At 39.7% G+C, this 14,201-nt stretch overlaps 1 protein-coding gene across 2 annotated transcripts in view; it reads right to left on the bottom strand.

The window, feature by feature from the left end:
* Window positions 1–10,276, bottom strand: part of TMEM39A (transmembrane protein 39A) — a 32,074-nt gene extending 21,798 nt beyond the window's left edge. The window contains exons 1-4 of one of the 2 annotated variants that reach the window (XM_011987190.1): window positions 10,201–10,241; window positions 9,930–10,066; window positions 8,575–8,761; window positions 1,998–2,220 (exon numbers count right to left, since the gene is read on the bottom strand). In XM_011987190.1, the coding sequence (XP_011842580.1) occupies window positions 1,998–2,220; window positions 8,575–8,687 (336 nt within the window). In that variant the 5' untranslated portion in view covers window positions 8,688–8,761; window positions 9,930–10,066; window positions 10,201–10,241. Of the gene's footprint in view, window positions 1–1,997; window positions 2,221–8,574; window positions 8,762–9,929 lie in introns of both variants that reach the window. The other variant, XM_011987192.1, reaches the window with a different exon arrangement.
* Window positions 10,277–14,201: the final 3,925 nt, after the last annotated feature.

Below are 14,201 nucleotides of genomic sequence, written 5' to 3'. Positions count from 1 at the left end.
GACACTGTTAAGACAGTGAGTATTTATTTATATAACTATATACCTGGAAAAGGCCTTAGAGAATATCTAATCCAACTTCTTCTCTTTAAAACACCATGGCCAAAAAGGATGAACGAAGTACAGTTCCTACACTCAATAAGCTCATAATCCGGGTAAGAAAGAAAGACTATTAAAAAAAAATTGGCACTAAATCATTGCAATTTTCCAATACAGAAACTGACATTCTTATCACATGATATTAAGTAGACAGAAGGTCAATATAGCAAGAAAATTCTTAATAGTTAATACCAGGAACAACCAAATGATACAAATATTTAAAACAAAAATTTTTATTCTCTTTCCATACTATCTAAAGGATTTTGGCCCACATTTCCTTTCTATGTTCACCAGGCTAGGAAGGCTTTCTAATCTTTATTAGTCCCAAACACATATATAAGAAGACAATAGTCTTCTTTTGCCTAGAGCATATCTCTATCACCCATTCAAATCTGCCATTGCCAACAACCTATCCCTCAAGTCATCTGACTAGCCTTAACAATACATATACTTACATTTTTAAATTTTATTTTATTTTTTTCTTTTTTCTTTTTTTTTTTTTTTGAGACAGGGTCTTATTCTGTCACCCAAGCTGGAGTATGGTGGCCACAATCATAGCTTACTGCAGTCTCTATCTCCCAGGCTCAGGCAATCCTCTCACTTCAGCTTCCCCAGAAGCTAGGACCACAAGTGTGCACTACCAAGCCCGGCTAAATTTGTTTATTTTTTGTAGAGACAAAGTCTCACTATGTCGCCTAGGCTGGTCTCAAATTCCTAGGCTCAAGCAATCCTCCTGCCTTCACCTCCCAAAGTGCTGGGATTATAGGCATGAGCCACCATGCCCAGGCCTTACCAATATTTTTTTATATATCCATCTATGGTGAACCTTCTCTGCATCAAGACTATCACGGTACTCTTTTTTTTTTTTTGAGACGGAGTCTCGCTTTGTTGCCCAGGCTGGAGTGCAATGGCTCGGTCTCGGCTCACTGCAAGCTCCGCCTCCCAGGTTCACGCCATTCTCCTGCCTCAGCCTCCCGAGTAGCTGGGACTATAGGCACCCGCCACCACGCCCGGTTAATTTTTTGTATTTTTAGTGGAGACGGGGTTGCACCGTGTTAGCCAGGTCTTGATCTCCTGACCTCGTGATCTACCTGCCTCGGCCTACCAAAGTGCTGGGATTACAGGTGTGAGCCACCGCGCCTGGCCTATCATGGTACTTTTAATAAATGGAAAGAGAACAGAAGAAATCTACAATATATTTTTATGTACCTCACCAAAGACAGCCAATTTCTCAACTTCACTGTGTGACAGAACCCAATTTTATTTAAGTTCACTATGTACCCAGCTAAAGGACTATATTTAGCTTCTCTTGTAGTTAGGAGTGGACATGTGTGGAAATGATGCAAGCCTGGCCCATAAGAAACTCTCCTTTATATTGCCCTAAGCTCTTTCCCCTTCTGGCTGACAGGGATGGGTCACAACTACCTTAGAGGTCACATGGTGGAAGACAATAGAATCTCCATCAGCTTGGGTCCCCTGATTGATCACATGAAAGAACTCCTGGCAACCAGAACAACTGCCTCAGAGTTTATTTGTTACAGAAGCTACCATTATCCTAATTCAGCCATTAAAAGGGTAGAGTTGTTAGAATGTAGTAACACTGACACCTTATACTTACAAATTTAAAATGGTGTAGAGAAAACTAAATACCAAAACCTTTCTGTGATATTATAATAAATTATTTAAATGTTTTCTGCATTTTCATTTACATTTTTACTTCCCCTGATAGTACTTATATTTTAACAATCTTATGAAATTTTATTTCTGAAAGTAATCTGTGGTCTAGAAAAAAACATTTTATTGAAAGAAAAATTACTAAGAAAAACAATTTCTACAGAAAGCTTTCCAGGTAGTTTCTTGGGTAACTAACATAAAGAACTTAAAGGCTGAGTAAGACTTACCAGTGATGTACAAGAAGCAGGATGATTGTAAGGATACCACCACACTGTTTTATAAATGTTGATGTACTGAATGAAAAGAGCAACCAACAGGTAGATGAAAAAAAGGAATTCAAAGAGTAGGCTCCCATCCACAGGCAAGTCAGGAATTTGGCAATGACGAACAGGACCTGGGGTGATTAAGGCTGTGATAGGTGGGACTGGAAGGCCAATAGCACTACCATTCCTGAAAGAGAAAACTATGGTTAACTCAATGGTCATAACCTCCACTGTCACAGAACATAAAGGGCTCCTGCTGTCTCCTCCATCTATCCCTTCACTGTTGGCTTTCCCCGCAAGACTCCTTCCTGGGATCCTCTTACCTTCTCCCTTCACACATTGTCAGTGATCTAAGATGCAGCTATGGCCTCCATTATTTCCTACATGATGAAGACTGTAATTTCTCACCATAGAGCTCACTGCTAAATTACAGACACATTATTCAAATCTCTACTGGACATCTCTGTGTTCTTCCCTCGTATAGTCCTGACCTTAGTTCATGGCCCACTCAGTTAGCTACCCACATCAGAAACCTGGGAGTCATATTAAAACTTCTCTTGGCCGGGCACGGTGGCTCACGCCTGTAATCCCAGCACTTTCGGAGGCCGAGGCGGGCGGAACACCTGAGGTCACGAGTTCAAGACCAGCCTGACCAACATGGCGAAACCTTGTCTCTACTAAAAATACAAAAATTAGCCAGGCACGGTGGTGGACACCTGTAATTACAGCTACTTGGGAGGCTGAGGCAGGAGAATCGCTTGAACCTGGGAGGCGGAGGTTGCAGTGAGCTGAGAACGCACCACTGCACTCCATTCTGGGTGACAGAGCGAGACTCCATCTCAAAAAAAAACAAAAAAAAACAACAAAAACAAAAAAAAACTTTTCTTCTGCCTCTCAATATCCAATCACTCTCTAAATCTCCTAGATTCCACTTTATAAAACTTTGTCCAAACTGTACCTTCCTCTTTAATCTCATTTGCTTTAGTTCAAGCATTCACTATTTTCACCTAAACTATTGCAGTAATCCTCCTATACTCAATTCCACTTTCACCAAACTCTCCAACCTGTTTTCAGGGATCTTTCTAAGGTAAAACTCTTAATAGTGTTTCTCTTACCTAAAAACATTTAATGGCTCTCTACTAATAGTGGGGTAATAGCCAAAAATTTTTAGTAGCCCTATGAGGTCCCTCAGCTTAACAGACTAGTTTCACCTCATCACTCCTTCACATGTACCCTATATGATACTTATGCTATTTGCTTTCTGGAACATATATGCTCTTCTTTTGCATATGTTATTCCCTTTAAATGTACTAATCACCTTCCATAATCACCTTCCTTAACTTCTCACATACATATTTACTGACAAAATCCTTCAAAACTTTTTTTACTCCTTCTTCAAGATTTTTAAGCCATTCAAACACATTCTCTGTGAAGCTTATTCTACTCCATCAAAACTGATTCATCTCTCCTCTGTGCCACCATAATACTTAACTATACCTTTATTACTATACTTTTCACATTGTTACATAATTTTTTGTATACATCTATGTGTTGTCTACCAGATCATAATCTTAAGAACAGAGACTATACTCTTCTTAGTTCACTGCAAATATGTATCTTTACGTTGAGAAGGCAGTAGACCAATATAGTTATGAAAAAGAGATATCCCTTAAAATACAAAAAGATGCAGATATTTTAATCCCTATCTTCTTATTGTTCTTTCTTCCATGCTCTTTTACAGATTAGAAATAACCAGGCTATCTAAAGGTATAAGACGGAAGTAGGAGAAAAGTTTCCTTTGTTTATATGCCTGGGAATACTTACAGAGATCTAAGGGTCTACTGTTATTTACAGACCAAAGAAAAGAAGCTTGGCTTAGATACTTCCAAAGAAGATTTGAGAGAAGGAACAAAACTAGCGTTACCATTCTACTCTAAAATTTCCAAATATAGAAATTGGTATGTAGCACTTACAGTACTTTAAGTGACTCATGGGAATATGAACTCTGCTCATTCTGAACAGTTAAGAATACTATGGCAGAAACTCAGAAGACCTGGAAGGGAAGAACAGGAACTGGTGGAGGAGGGTATGGAAAAAATCATAAGTTTCTTCTTCTCATTCCCAGAGTATACTCCAATAGAACAAGCCTACCAAGTAATACATTGTGAACCACCAGTAGGTCTCAGAACCATACCTGCTCAATCACAAACCAGTCTTTGAGGTGGGCCACAGCACTGTAAAAACTCCAGAAGGCACCATTCCACAAAACAACACGAAAGGCAGCCTCTGAAGTTTACAAGTTGGTAGACTTGCATGAAGAGGATTACAACAAGAAGCCAATCTACTCCCTCACTCCAGTTGATTTATGAAATTAAAAACTGATGAGAAGTTACAAGGTTACGAGCCTCTACTCCAGACAAACTAAAAATTCTTATTTCCCTTCAGTCAAAAATACACTAAGGGGGAACACATGCTAAATTACTGGTTATGACAATGGTTAAAAGGTTCTTACAGAATTTTTCCCAAGTGAAGCAGACAAACGTGTTTTTACCATTAACAAAGTCAATAAAATGCTAGGGCTCAAAAAAGATATTCAAAACAAAGTAGAAAAGACCTATACTTGTCATACTCTATACAGCCTTGACTATTAAACGTCAAACCAGGAAACAAAGAGACCAAAGTCAAATAAAACGAGATCTGGCTGGGTGCAGTGGCTCATGCCTGTAATCCCAGCACTTTGGGAGGCTGAGGCAGGCGGATCACGAGGTCAGGAGTTTGAGATCAGCCTGGCCAACATGGTGAAACCCTGTCTCTACTAAAAATACAAAATTAGCTGGGTGTGGTGGCATGTGCCTGTAATCCTAGCTACTCGGGAGGCTAAGGCACGAGAATTGCCTGAACCAAGGAGGCAGACATGGCAATGAGCCGAGATTGTGCCACTGCACTCCAGCCTGGTGACAGAACAAGACTCTGTCTCAAAAATAAAGAAATAAAAATAAATAAATAAACGAGATCTAGAGATCTGGAGCATCAGTGGAAAAAAAGTACTCCTGTATAAATATAAAAAGAATCTATGAGATTATGTCTTCTCTATCTGATCTATAAAGTTGAAAACTTGAGAAGAGATATGATCATTTTTAAAACTAAAATAAACAGATTTAGTCAATATATCTCAGAAAATCAGTCACAGAGGTATTATTTAGGAACAAATTTAAGTGTTATTCCTCTAACAGAATATTAAAAATAGGGCTGGGCGCAGTGGCTCATGCCTGTAATCCCAGCACTTCGGGAGGCCGAAGCGGGTGGATCAAAATTAGTCGGGTATGGTGGCTCATGTCTGTAATCCCAGCTACTCGGGAGGCTGAGGCAGAATCACTTGAACCCAGGAGGCGGCGGAGGTTGCAGTGAGCCAAGATAGCACCATTGCACTCCAGCCTGGGCAACAACAGCTCCATCTCAAAAACAAAACAAAACAAAAATACATATATATATATAAAAACAGATTTAAGAATCTGTTCAGAACCCATATAAATTCTCTAGCAATGAGTTGTGACAACACATGTGAAGTGCTATTCAACCAGGAAAGCTCATTAGAGACTTGATGTCCAGGGTTTTTATTGGGGGCTGGCCACATGGGCACCTTCTTCCTCGCAGTACCAAAATTCTAGACTTCCAAAAGGAAAGCAAGTGTTCAGCATAGCTACTCTTAGGAAGGCCTGCTTACAAGGCTTACATCTGGGAACCATGACTAGTAAACAGTTCCCTACAGTGAGATAAACTTTCCCTAAATAACAAGAATGGCTCACTGTGCCTAAACTGTTTATATAAACAATGTGGTTTATGCTGAACACCTGTGTTTTGTCCTTGCATATAAAGTTTGTGTGTGGGAAAGGGTTAACACAGCAGGCCTGAGACTGATTGTTATGGAGCGAGCAAGCAGCAGAATTTAGGGAAGCAAATGGATGAAGGAAGAAAGATTCAAAGGCCTAAAGAGGAATAGAAGAGATAGGGAAAACAGTGGTCATTTGGACATGTTCAGGTGATATCATTAACAAAGTACATATAAGCAAAGGAAAAAACAGTTCTTCTCAAATAAGATTCTCCCTCAATCAGGAGCTCTCTAAGAAATCCAGAAATACACAATATATCTTCCCTTTTTAAAAGGATAATACTCTAAACACACTGTTGCAAGAACAAATCCCTGCTCCCTAAAGGTGGAAAGCAGGACAAGGAACTACAATTTCAATCTTGACTGTGTTACCAAACTAGCTCCTTGACATTCTAGAGTTTAACTTCACCAATCAGACCACAACCACCTACCAAACAGGGGCAAATGCTCTCCTCTCCAGTTGACCTATGTCGGTCTTGCAGAATCAAATGTATCATCCAAAAGTACATAATACTTAAGCAATTATCTATTTCCCTCCAATACTCTACAGACACTCCAGAAGTGAGTTCGCCTCATCTGGACACTCCTTCTTTCTATATATCCTTCCTAAAACTATATTATAAGCTATCTGCTGGTTCTTTCATGTTTTTATACCTCCTCCCCAGGTCTTTTATAACAAATTATTCCAGTTGCTTGCTTCCTACCAAGAAACAAATAAAAAGCTTTCTTTTTCCCAATTTCTCTAGGTAAACATGTCACAAAATAATCACTCAATAATAATAATCTTGGTAACTTTTCAAACCATAAACAATTATTTCTTTCATTTTAAAATGTTGAAAATACTTTCTTCTACCCACTCTCTCCCTCCCCCACAGTTAATTGCTAAATAAACATATGTTAAAGGAGAAGAGAAAGGCAGATTAAAGCAACCATGGTTGGAACCTCTAATACCAGGATAGAAGAGCTACAGTGAAGGCAGAGAAAAGAATACCAAACCCAGTCAAGAGCAGAGGTATTTTCCTAATGTTCCTACTTCTTCCCAGTAAACCATCTGCAGACTCCAAGTGCAAGCAGAAGCATCTACAAATGACATTTTCATTGGCTTTCAGTTCTTTTTAATAGCAGAACACTTTATTTTCCTTTCCCCATAATATTTTACATAGTATCTTAATATTTAAAACACATAGGAAAATGAGTCAGTCTAATTAAGAGAAGACTAGGAAACCTCAAGCCTAGACTATTAGGCCTGCCTGATCCATTTTCCCTTCTAAGCCCTCCTACAGCAACACCTGAGACACTGAAGAGCGATTTCATGGGACAGTCTGAGAACATTTTTAACTGAGAACATAATTATCTAGAGGAATCCTCAAAGTCAAAGTCAAAGAGAATGTACAAAGAACTGCTAGAGTTAATACAGAGGCAAAGTTAGAATTTTTTAGCTAGTTAGAATCCTAGTTAGGGACAGCTAGGATTTTCTATCACAACTTGAAAGTACTGAATCAATAAGTTGATAGTATATATTAATAAAATTAAGGTATGTACCTCAAATAGCAAACAACTTTTATCTCAATACCTATATTAGATAGTACCTTTCTTCAAAAGCATTTTCGCATATTCTTTCTTATTTTTAAACATATAATACTTAATATATGTAGAAAATTTGTAAAACTCAGTAAAGTTTTTTAAAGTTACTGCAATTTACTACTTCATTTATTTCAACATTCTGCTATGATGCAAACAGTATCACCATTTTTAAAATAAGGAAATCCAACGAACAGCAGAGTAAAAAATACTCTAGCATAAACTAGTTCTATATACATACATAAACCAAACTTGGATTAAAAATTAGTATGAGAATCAGAGACTGGAAAAATCCCTTCAAACTGGAATTTCAGGGAGAGCTCGACTGAAATGATGAGATCAGAACTAATTTTAAAGATTGGAAGAGGGATTGGAAAGTCAGGAAAAAAAAGGGCAAAGGTCAGGCCTAGAAAACAAAAGTGCATTAATGCCATCAGATAGGCCTGAAAACACAGTAGTACTGATTGCTAGCTCTGAAAATTAAAATCAAGGCAAGAGAAAAACTTTTTTCAGGGAGGAAGGAGAAATTAGCTGGCAGAAATTATCTTGAGCAAATACTTGATTAGGTAAAAGCATCTCTTTGCACTGCTACATTATCAAACCTCCTAATGGCATGAGCTACCCCAGCTAATAATAAACAGCTAACGTTTATTAAGACCAAACAATTTTTTGACAATTTAAAACCCTTGATGGAATCTGACTTATAATTTCAGCTGGGAGTTTTAATTTGCTCTCTAAAAAAAGAATGCTTATAAGTAGATAAACCATCACACTTGCCTTGTATTTTCATTCACTTCTCCCTTCTTCTAATAGATAAAAAGGGGATAACTAGAATTTAGATGATCAGCCAAAAGAAAAAATGGGACTACTTTCACTTTGTGGGTCCCATATCACATCTTTTTACCTCCAAAGTATTTTGAAATTCTGAATTTTGTCTTCAAAGGCAGGATTTCTACCTCAGTGTCAAGAATTAATCTCAATAAGCAAATATCTGAATGACAAGATGACTTTTTGTTCGTCTTACTGATGATAGGACATTACAAATTAAATATAGCCTTATTTTTTCTTTACCTGTTTCTCAAGCCTGTGCCATTGCCACAGCCCCCACCAACCAAAGTCTGCAAAGAAGGTAAAGCTGAACGGCTTAGCTGTTGCCGACTAGGGCCCCTCCTTCCACCGGGCATGTCCAGGAACCAGTCTGCTTCCAGTGCCACCTGTAGTTGCAACCCAGGTTAATGGTTGTCAACCAGTTTCAACTCTGAACGATAACAAAAACATATAAATATCAGTAGACTATTTTTAAAGTAGGCAACAAAACAACGAGAAAAACTGAGTGAGCAGGCCTTACAAAAATTTTCAAACGAATGTTCCCAGTGTCTACTACCTACATTATTCGAATTAAAGGACCATTCAGACTCTAATGGGTCAAACCCTAAGTTCTGATCTAAGCTCTGTTAAGCTTTAGGCAAGTCCTGATTTGTGTCTTTCGTCAACTGATTTGTATCATATGTAAGATACTATAATCAGACAGAAGTTTACAAGAAACATCACACTTTATACATTTCCTGCTCAATGTTTCACAATTAAATTCCTTGAAATATAGAAGAATCGGCATTTTATAAAACGTTAGGTTTTGTTATCAAGGGATATGGGTTGTGAGTTCAGATGGTCACATATTATCTGACCTTATCCGAATAAATTAACTTCTGAGTGTGTTTCTTCACTGTGGGGGGAAAAAAAAGTGTTCCCTGTTCTGTAGAGGTTGTCAGGACTGAGGAAGTGGAATGAAACGGTACCAGTAGTTCTCTTAACTGTTTAAAAGTAAAACTGTTCAAGTGGTATCTCTATGTTACGGTTAAAATATTGAAAGTAACTCTTTAAGTGGATGTCCGCTCCAGAAAAGCTGGTGTAAAATCATATAGAAATTACTGAAACTGCAAGATTAAGAGGCAAGTAAAAGATAAAGATCCTCACTGGAGACAAAAAAAAAAAAAAGTTATTTTCATCATTCTACGGCAGATATCATGATTCTGCCAATACGGATACCAATGTTTCCTAAACAATACCTAAAACCCCAAGGATGACACTGGAAAAACCCTTGTTTTCAAGTGCTCCCTATTCCTAACAGCCTTCGGCTGTAAACTAATCCCAAGTGAAACAAAGCATTCAAACCACTGGATGCAGGGGCTGCTGGTCCTTGCTCCATTAACGAGCAAAGGGAAAGAAAAGTGCAGGGAAAAACCTGGGACGGAAGAGGTGAGAGTATGGGGTGGGGTGGGGTGGGCTGCAGGAGACCACAAACTTCAACAGACTGGTCCCAAAGAGAAGTCCGCAGAGAGATGGACAAAGCAGTCTCCGCCGCACATCCAAGAGGGCCGAGGCAGGTCCAGGACAGCCGGACCTTGCGGCAGCTCAGTAATACTCACGCATGGAAAAGTCCCAGCCGGTGGGGCGGGATCCCTAGAAAGCGGCGACAACTTTACAGACTGGACCCCAGGTAAGGGAACTCCCTCCCCGCGTTGAAACGCTGCAAACCAGCTGCTTGCACGCAGACAGCCCCCGCCTAGAGAATCAAGAAAAGGTGTCCAGGCTTCGGGCTGCAAGACTCAGACCCAGACTCCGAGGCAGTTCCAGTGCCAGAGCTAAAGCTAGAGCCAGAGCCTGGTACCTTCAGCACCCATCCCCAGCCTCCATTACCGCGGAGCTGAGCAGACGTGGCAGCGCACAGCGATGACGTCAGCTACGCGACCGCGGTCCGCCCCAGCCGCGAGTGGGCTCCCGGAACCAGCCGGCACGCTAACCCCTCCCATTTGCACCTGCGCAGTGGGGCTCGCCTGCTCCTCTTGACTCGCGGTCCCGCCCCTTCCGGCCAGTATTGGCCAACGCATTTCCTCCCTTGGCCTCAGTCAGCTAGCGGCTACGAGGTGCGGGCACTGTGCTACTGATCCTTCTTGTTGTCTCTTGGACTCCATGTAATAACCATGTACAAGTTATCACCCCCATTTTACAGATGAGTATAGATTAGGAGGTGTCGCCTAGGGTCACGTCATTGCTAAGTGAGGGAGCCTAAGTCATGAAGTCATGCGTCAGCATCCAACCCTGTGCTTATTGTTTGCTAAGAACTAGACAGATGCTGTGGTTACAAAGTCTCAGAGTCTAGTAGAAGAGAGGAGACACCAAGAAAATACAGTAATTACCATTTGTTACAATAAATGCAATATTAAAAGTATGTCCAAGGTCCAGAGATAGCATGCAACACCAGTGAATTCTGTTGGATGGTGGTGGTGTCAATACCAAGAAAAGCTTTGCAAAGAGCTTGGGGTTTAAGCCAAGACTCCTCAAAGGCATAGGGGCTTTGTGGGAGAATGGCAGTCCTCCTGGAGAAGTGGCAGATAAAAAGGTAAAGATCTGTGAGCAACGTCACGTTGAGTTCAGGAATTGCCTATAGTTTGGTATTAGAAGAGTAAAAGTGTCAAAAGGAGCATTTGTGTAATCTTTCACTCCAGCAATTTTAAGCTCCTTAATAGAAAGTTGTTTGTATTGACTGCATGATTAACCTTTATTAAGAATTTTGTTGTGTCAGGCACTGGATTGGTAGCTTTACACATTTCATTTAAATCTCACAACATTTTGATAGTTTCTACTATGGTTCCTATTTTACAGAGGAAACTGAAGTTGTTGAAAATAGCCTTCCTGGCCAGGCAGGATGACTCATGACTGCAATTCCAACACCAGGAGGCCAAGGCAGGAGGATCACTTGAGCCCAAGAGTTGGAGACCACCCTGAGCAATATAGTGGGACCTTGTCTCTACAAAAAAAGTTAAAAAAATCAGTCAGTCATGGTGGCTCATGCCTGTAGTCCCACCTACTTGGGAGGCTGAGGTGGGAGGACCACTTGAGCCCTGGAGGTCAAGTTTGCAGTGAGTTGAGATCGTGCCACTGCACTCCAGCCTGGGCAACAGAGAGAGACCCTGTCTCAAAAATAATAATCAGAAGAAGAAGAGAAAAAAAAAAAAAACAGCCTGGCTAGTAAGTGCCAGAACCAGAATTTAGAGCCAGAATGACTGATATCGAAACCAGTAAACTTACTAATATTCCCAAATATTCCGAATGTCCTAAAGTATCACAGAGCTGTCACTTAGGAATACACACAAATCTCCAACTTAGGATGGTTTGACTCACAATTTTTCGACTTTATGATGGTGCAAAACCAACACTCGTTCAGTAGAAACTGTACTTTCAGTACTCATACAACCGTTGTGGGTTTTTTTTTTTCATTTTTAAGTACAGTCATGTGTCCCATAATGATGTTTCAATCAATGAAAGACCACGTAAATGATGGTGAGCCCATGAGAGTATAATAGAACTGAAAAATTCTTATTGCCTAATGATGTAGCTGTCTTTATGTTGTAGTGCAATGCATCCTAGTGTACACAAACCTGCACTACCAGTTGTATAAAAGTATAGCACAGGCAATTATGTACAATATAGCATACTAAATAATGATAATAAATTACTTTGTTACTGGTTTATGTATTTACTATACTATACGTTTATTGTTATTTTAGATTGTACTCCTTCTACTTATTTAAAAAAAAATGAAATTTAACTGTAAAACAACCTTGGACAGGTCTTTCAGAAGGTATTCCAGAAGAAGGCATTTTTATCATAGGAGATGGCAGCTCCATCTGTGTTACTGCCCCTGAAGATCTTCCAGAGGGACAAGATGTGGAGGTGAAAGATAGTGATATTGATCCTGACCCTGCGTAGGCCTGACCCAAACACACACGTGTGTGTTTGCATATTAGTTTTCAACAAAATAGTTTAAAAAGTAAAAAAGAAAATAAAACATTTTAGAAATAGAAAAAAAAAAAAGTTTGTTGAATATAGAAAGAAAAAAGATAGCTCGGGTGCAGTGGCTCATGTCTATAATCCCAGCACTTTGGGAGGCCAGGAGTTTAACAGCAGCCTGGCCAACATGGCAAAACCCTGGTTCTACTAAAAATACAAAAATTAGCCAGGTGTTATGGTGAACACCTGTAATCCCAGCTACTCAGGAGGCTGAGGCATGAGAATTGCTTGAACCTGGGAGGCAGAGGTTGCAGTCAGCTGAGATCACGCCACTACACTGTAGCCTGGGCAATGGTGTGAGACTGTCTCAAAAAAAAAAAAAAGAAAAAGAAAAAAAAGAAAAGAAAGGAAAATATTTTTGTATAGCTGCACAATGTGCTTGCGTTTTAAGCTAAGTGTTATTACAAAGTCAAAAAGTTGAAAAAAATTAAAAAGTTTGTACAGTAAAAAGTTACAGTAAGCTAATTTATTACTGAATAAAGAAAAATATGTTTATAAGTTTAGTATGGTCTAACTATAGTGTTTATAGAATCTATAGTAGCATAATGTCCTAGGTGTTCACATTTACTCACCACTCACTGACTCATTCAGAGCAACTTTCAGTCCTGCAAGCTCCATTCATGGTAAGTGCCTTATACAGGTGTATCATTTTTACTCATTTACTGTACCTTTTCTACATTTAGATACACCAATACTTACCATTGTGTTACAATTGCCTGTAATATTCAGTACACTAACATGCTGAATAGGTTTGTAGCCTAGGAGCAATAGGCTATACCAAATATCCTCAGTATGCAGTAGGCTATACTAGGTAGGTTTGTGTAAGTATACTCTATGATGTTCACACAACAACAAAATTGCCTGACACATTTCTCAAAACATATTCCCATTGTTAAACAACACATGACTGTACTGCACACCTTCCTGGAAGTAGAAAAAAAATTGACTAAAGTTTCATTTGGATTCCAGAAGAAATATGCTGTAGTTTGGGGGATACATTTTTTCTTCCTCTCTATTCACCCAAAGTGAGCCTCACTCATACAAAAACTGGGTGGTTCTGCCCTGGTGGAATATAGACCAAATGCCCATATGGGTGTAATATGTGACTGATACGGCCCATTCCTAGGTAATCAACATTATTTTCTCTTCCACCATTCCTTAACGTGCATCCTAAAGCCTCCACTACTGTCAAGCTAAATTTGATCCCCACCTTCTGCATATTATGGCTCCCATATTTTTAGTGAGTCCAGAACAATATTCCTTAACTGCAACATATCCTTTTCTTCCGTACAAAATACACCCCTCCTACCCCTTTCTCCAGATTTCCAGTTCATATTGATCTTTTCCTCCACTGAAACCAGTGGCACTTAACTATTGTCTTAAATTGTAAACTATCTCTAAGGAAGCATATTTGTCTTCCCTACTAGTTCTAAACACGTGGGAGCACAGATTTGATCTTGTACTTCTCTGTATTTCCATATTTCCACAAAGCTTAGGGATATAACCATGTACATTTTAGAAAATAGATAAATATGGCTGGGTGTGGTGACTCACGCCTGTAATCCCAGCACTTTGGGAGGCCGAGACGGGCAGATCACCTGAGGTCTGGAGTTTGAGACCAGCCTGACCAATATGGAGAAATCCCGTCTCTACTAAAAATACAAAATTAGCCGGGTGTGGTGGCGCATGCCTGTAATCCCAGCTACTCAGGAGGCTGAGACAGGAGAATTGCTTGAACCCAGGAGGCGGAGGTTGCGGTGAGCCAATATTGAGTAATTGCACTCCAGCCTGTGCAACAAGAGCAAAACTCTATCTCAAAAAAAAAAAAAAAGAGGCTGAGTGCAGTG

The sequence above is a fragment of the Mandrillus leucophaeus genome, unplaced genomic scaffold (assembly GCF_000951045.1).
Source record: "Mandrillus leucophaeus isolate KB7577 unplaced genomic scaffold, Mleu.le_1.0 Scaffold302, whole genome shotgun sequence".
NCBI lineage: Eukaryota > Metazoa > Chordata > Mammalia > Primates > Cercopithecidae > Mandrillus > Mandrillus leucophaeus.
This window is presented reverse-complemented; position numbering and strand designations above follow the sequence as displayed.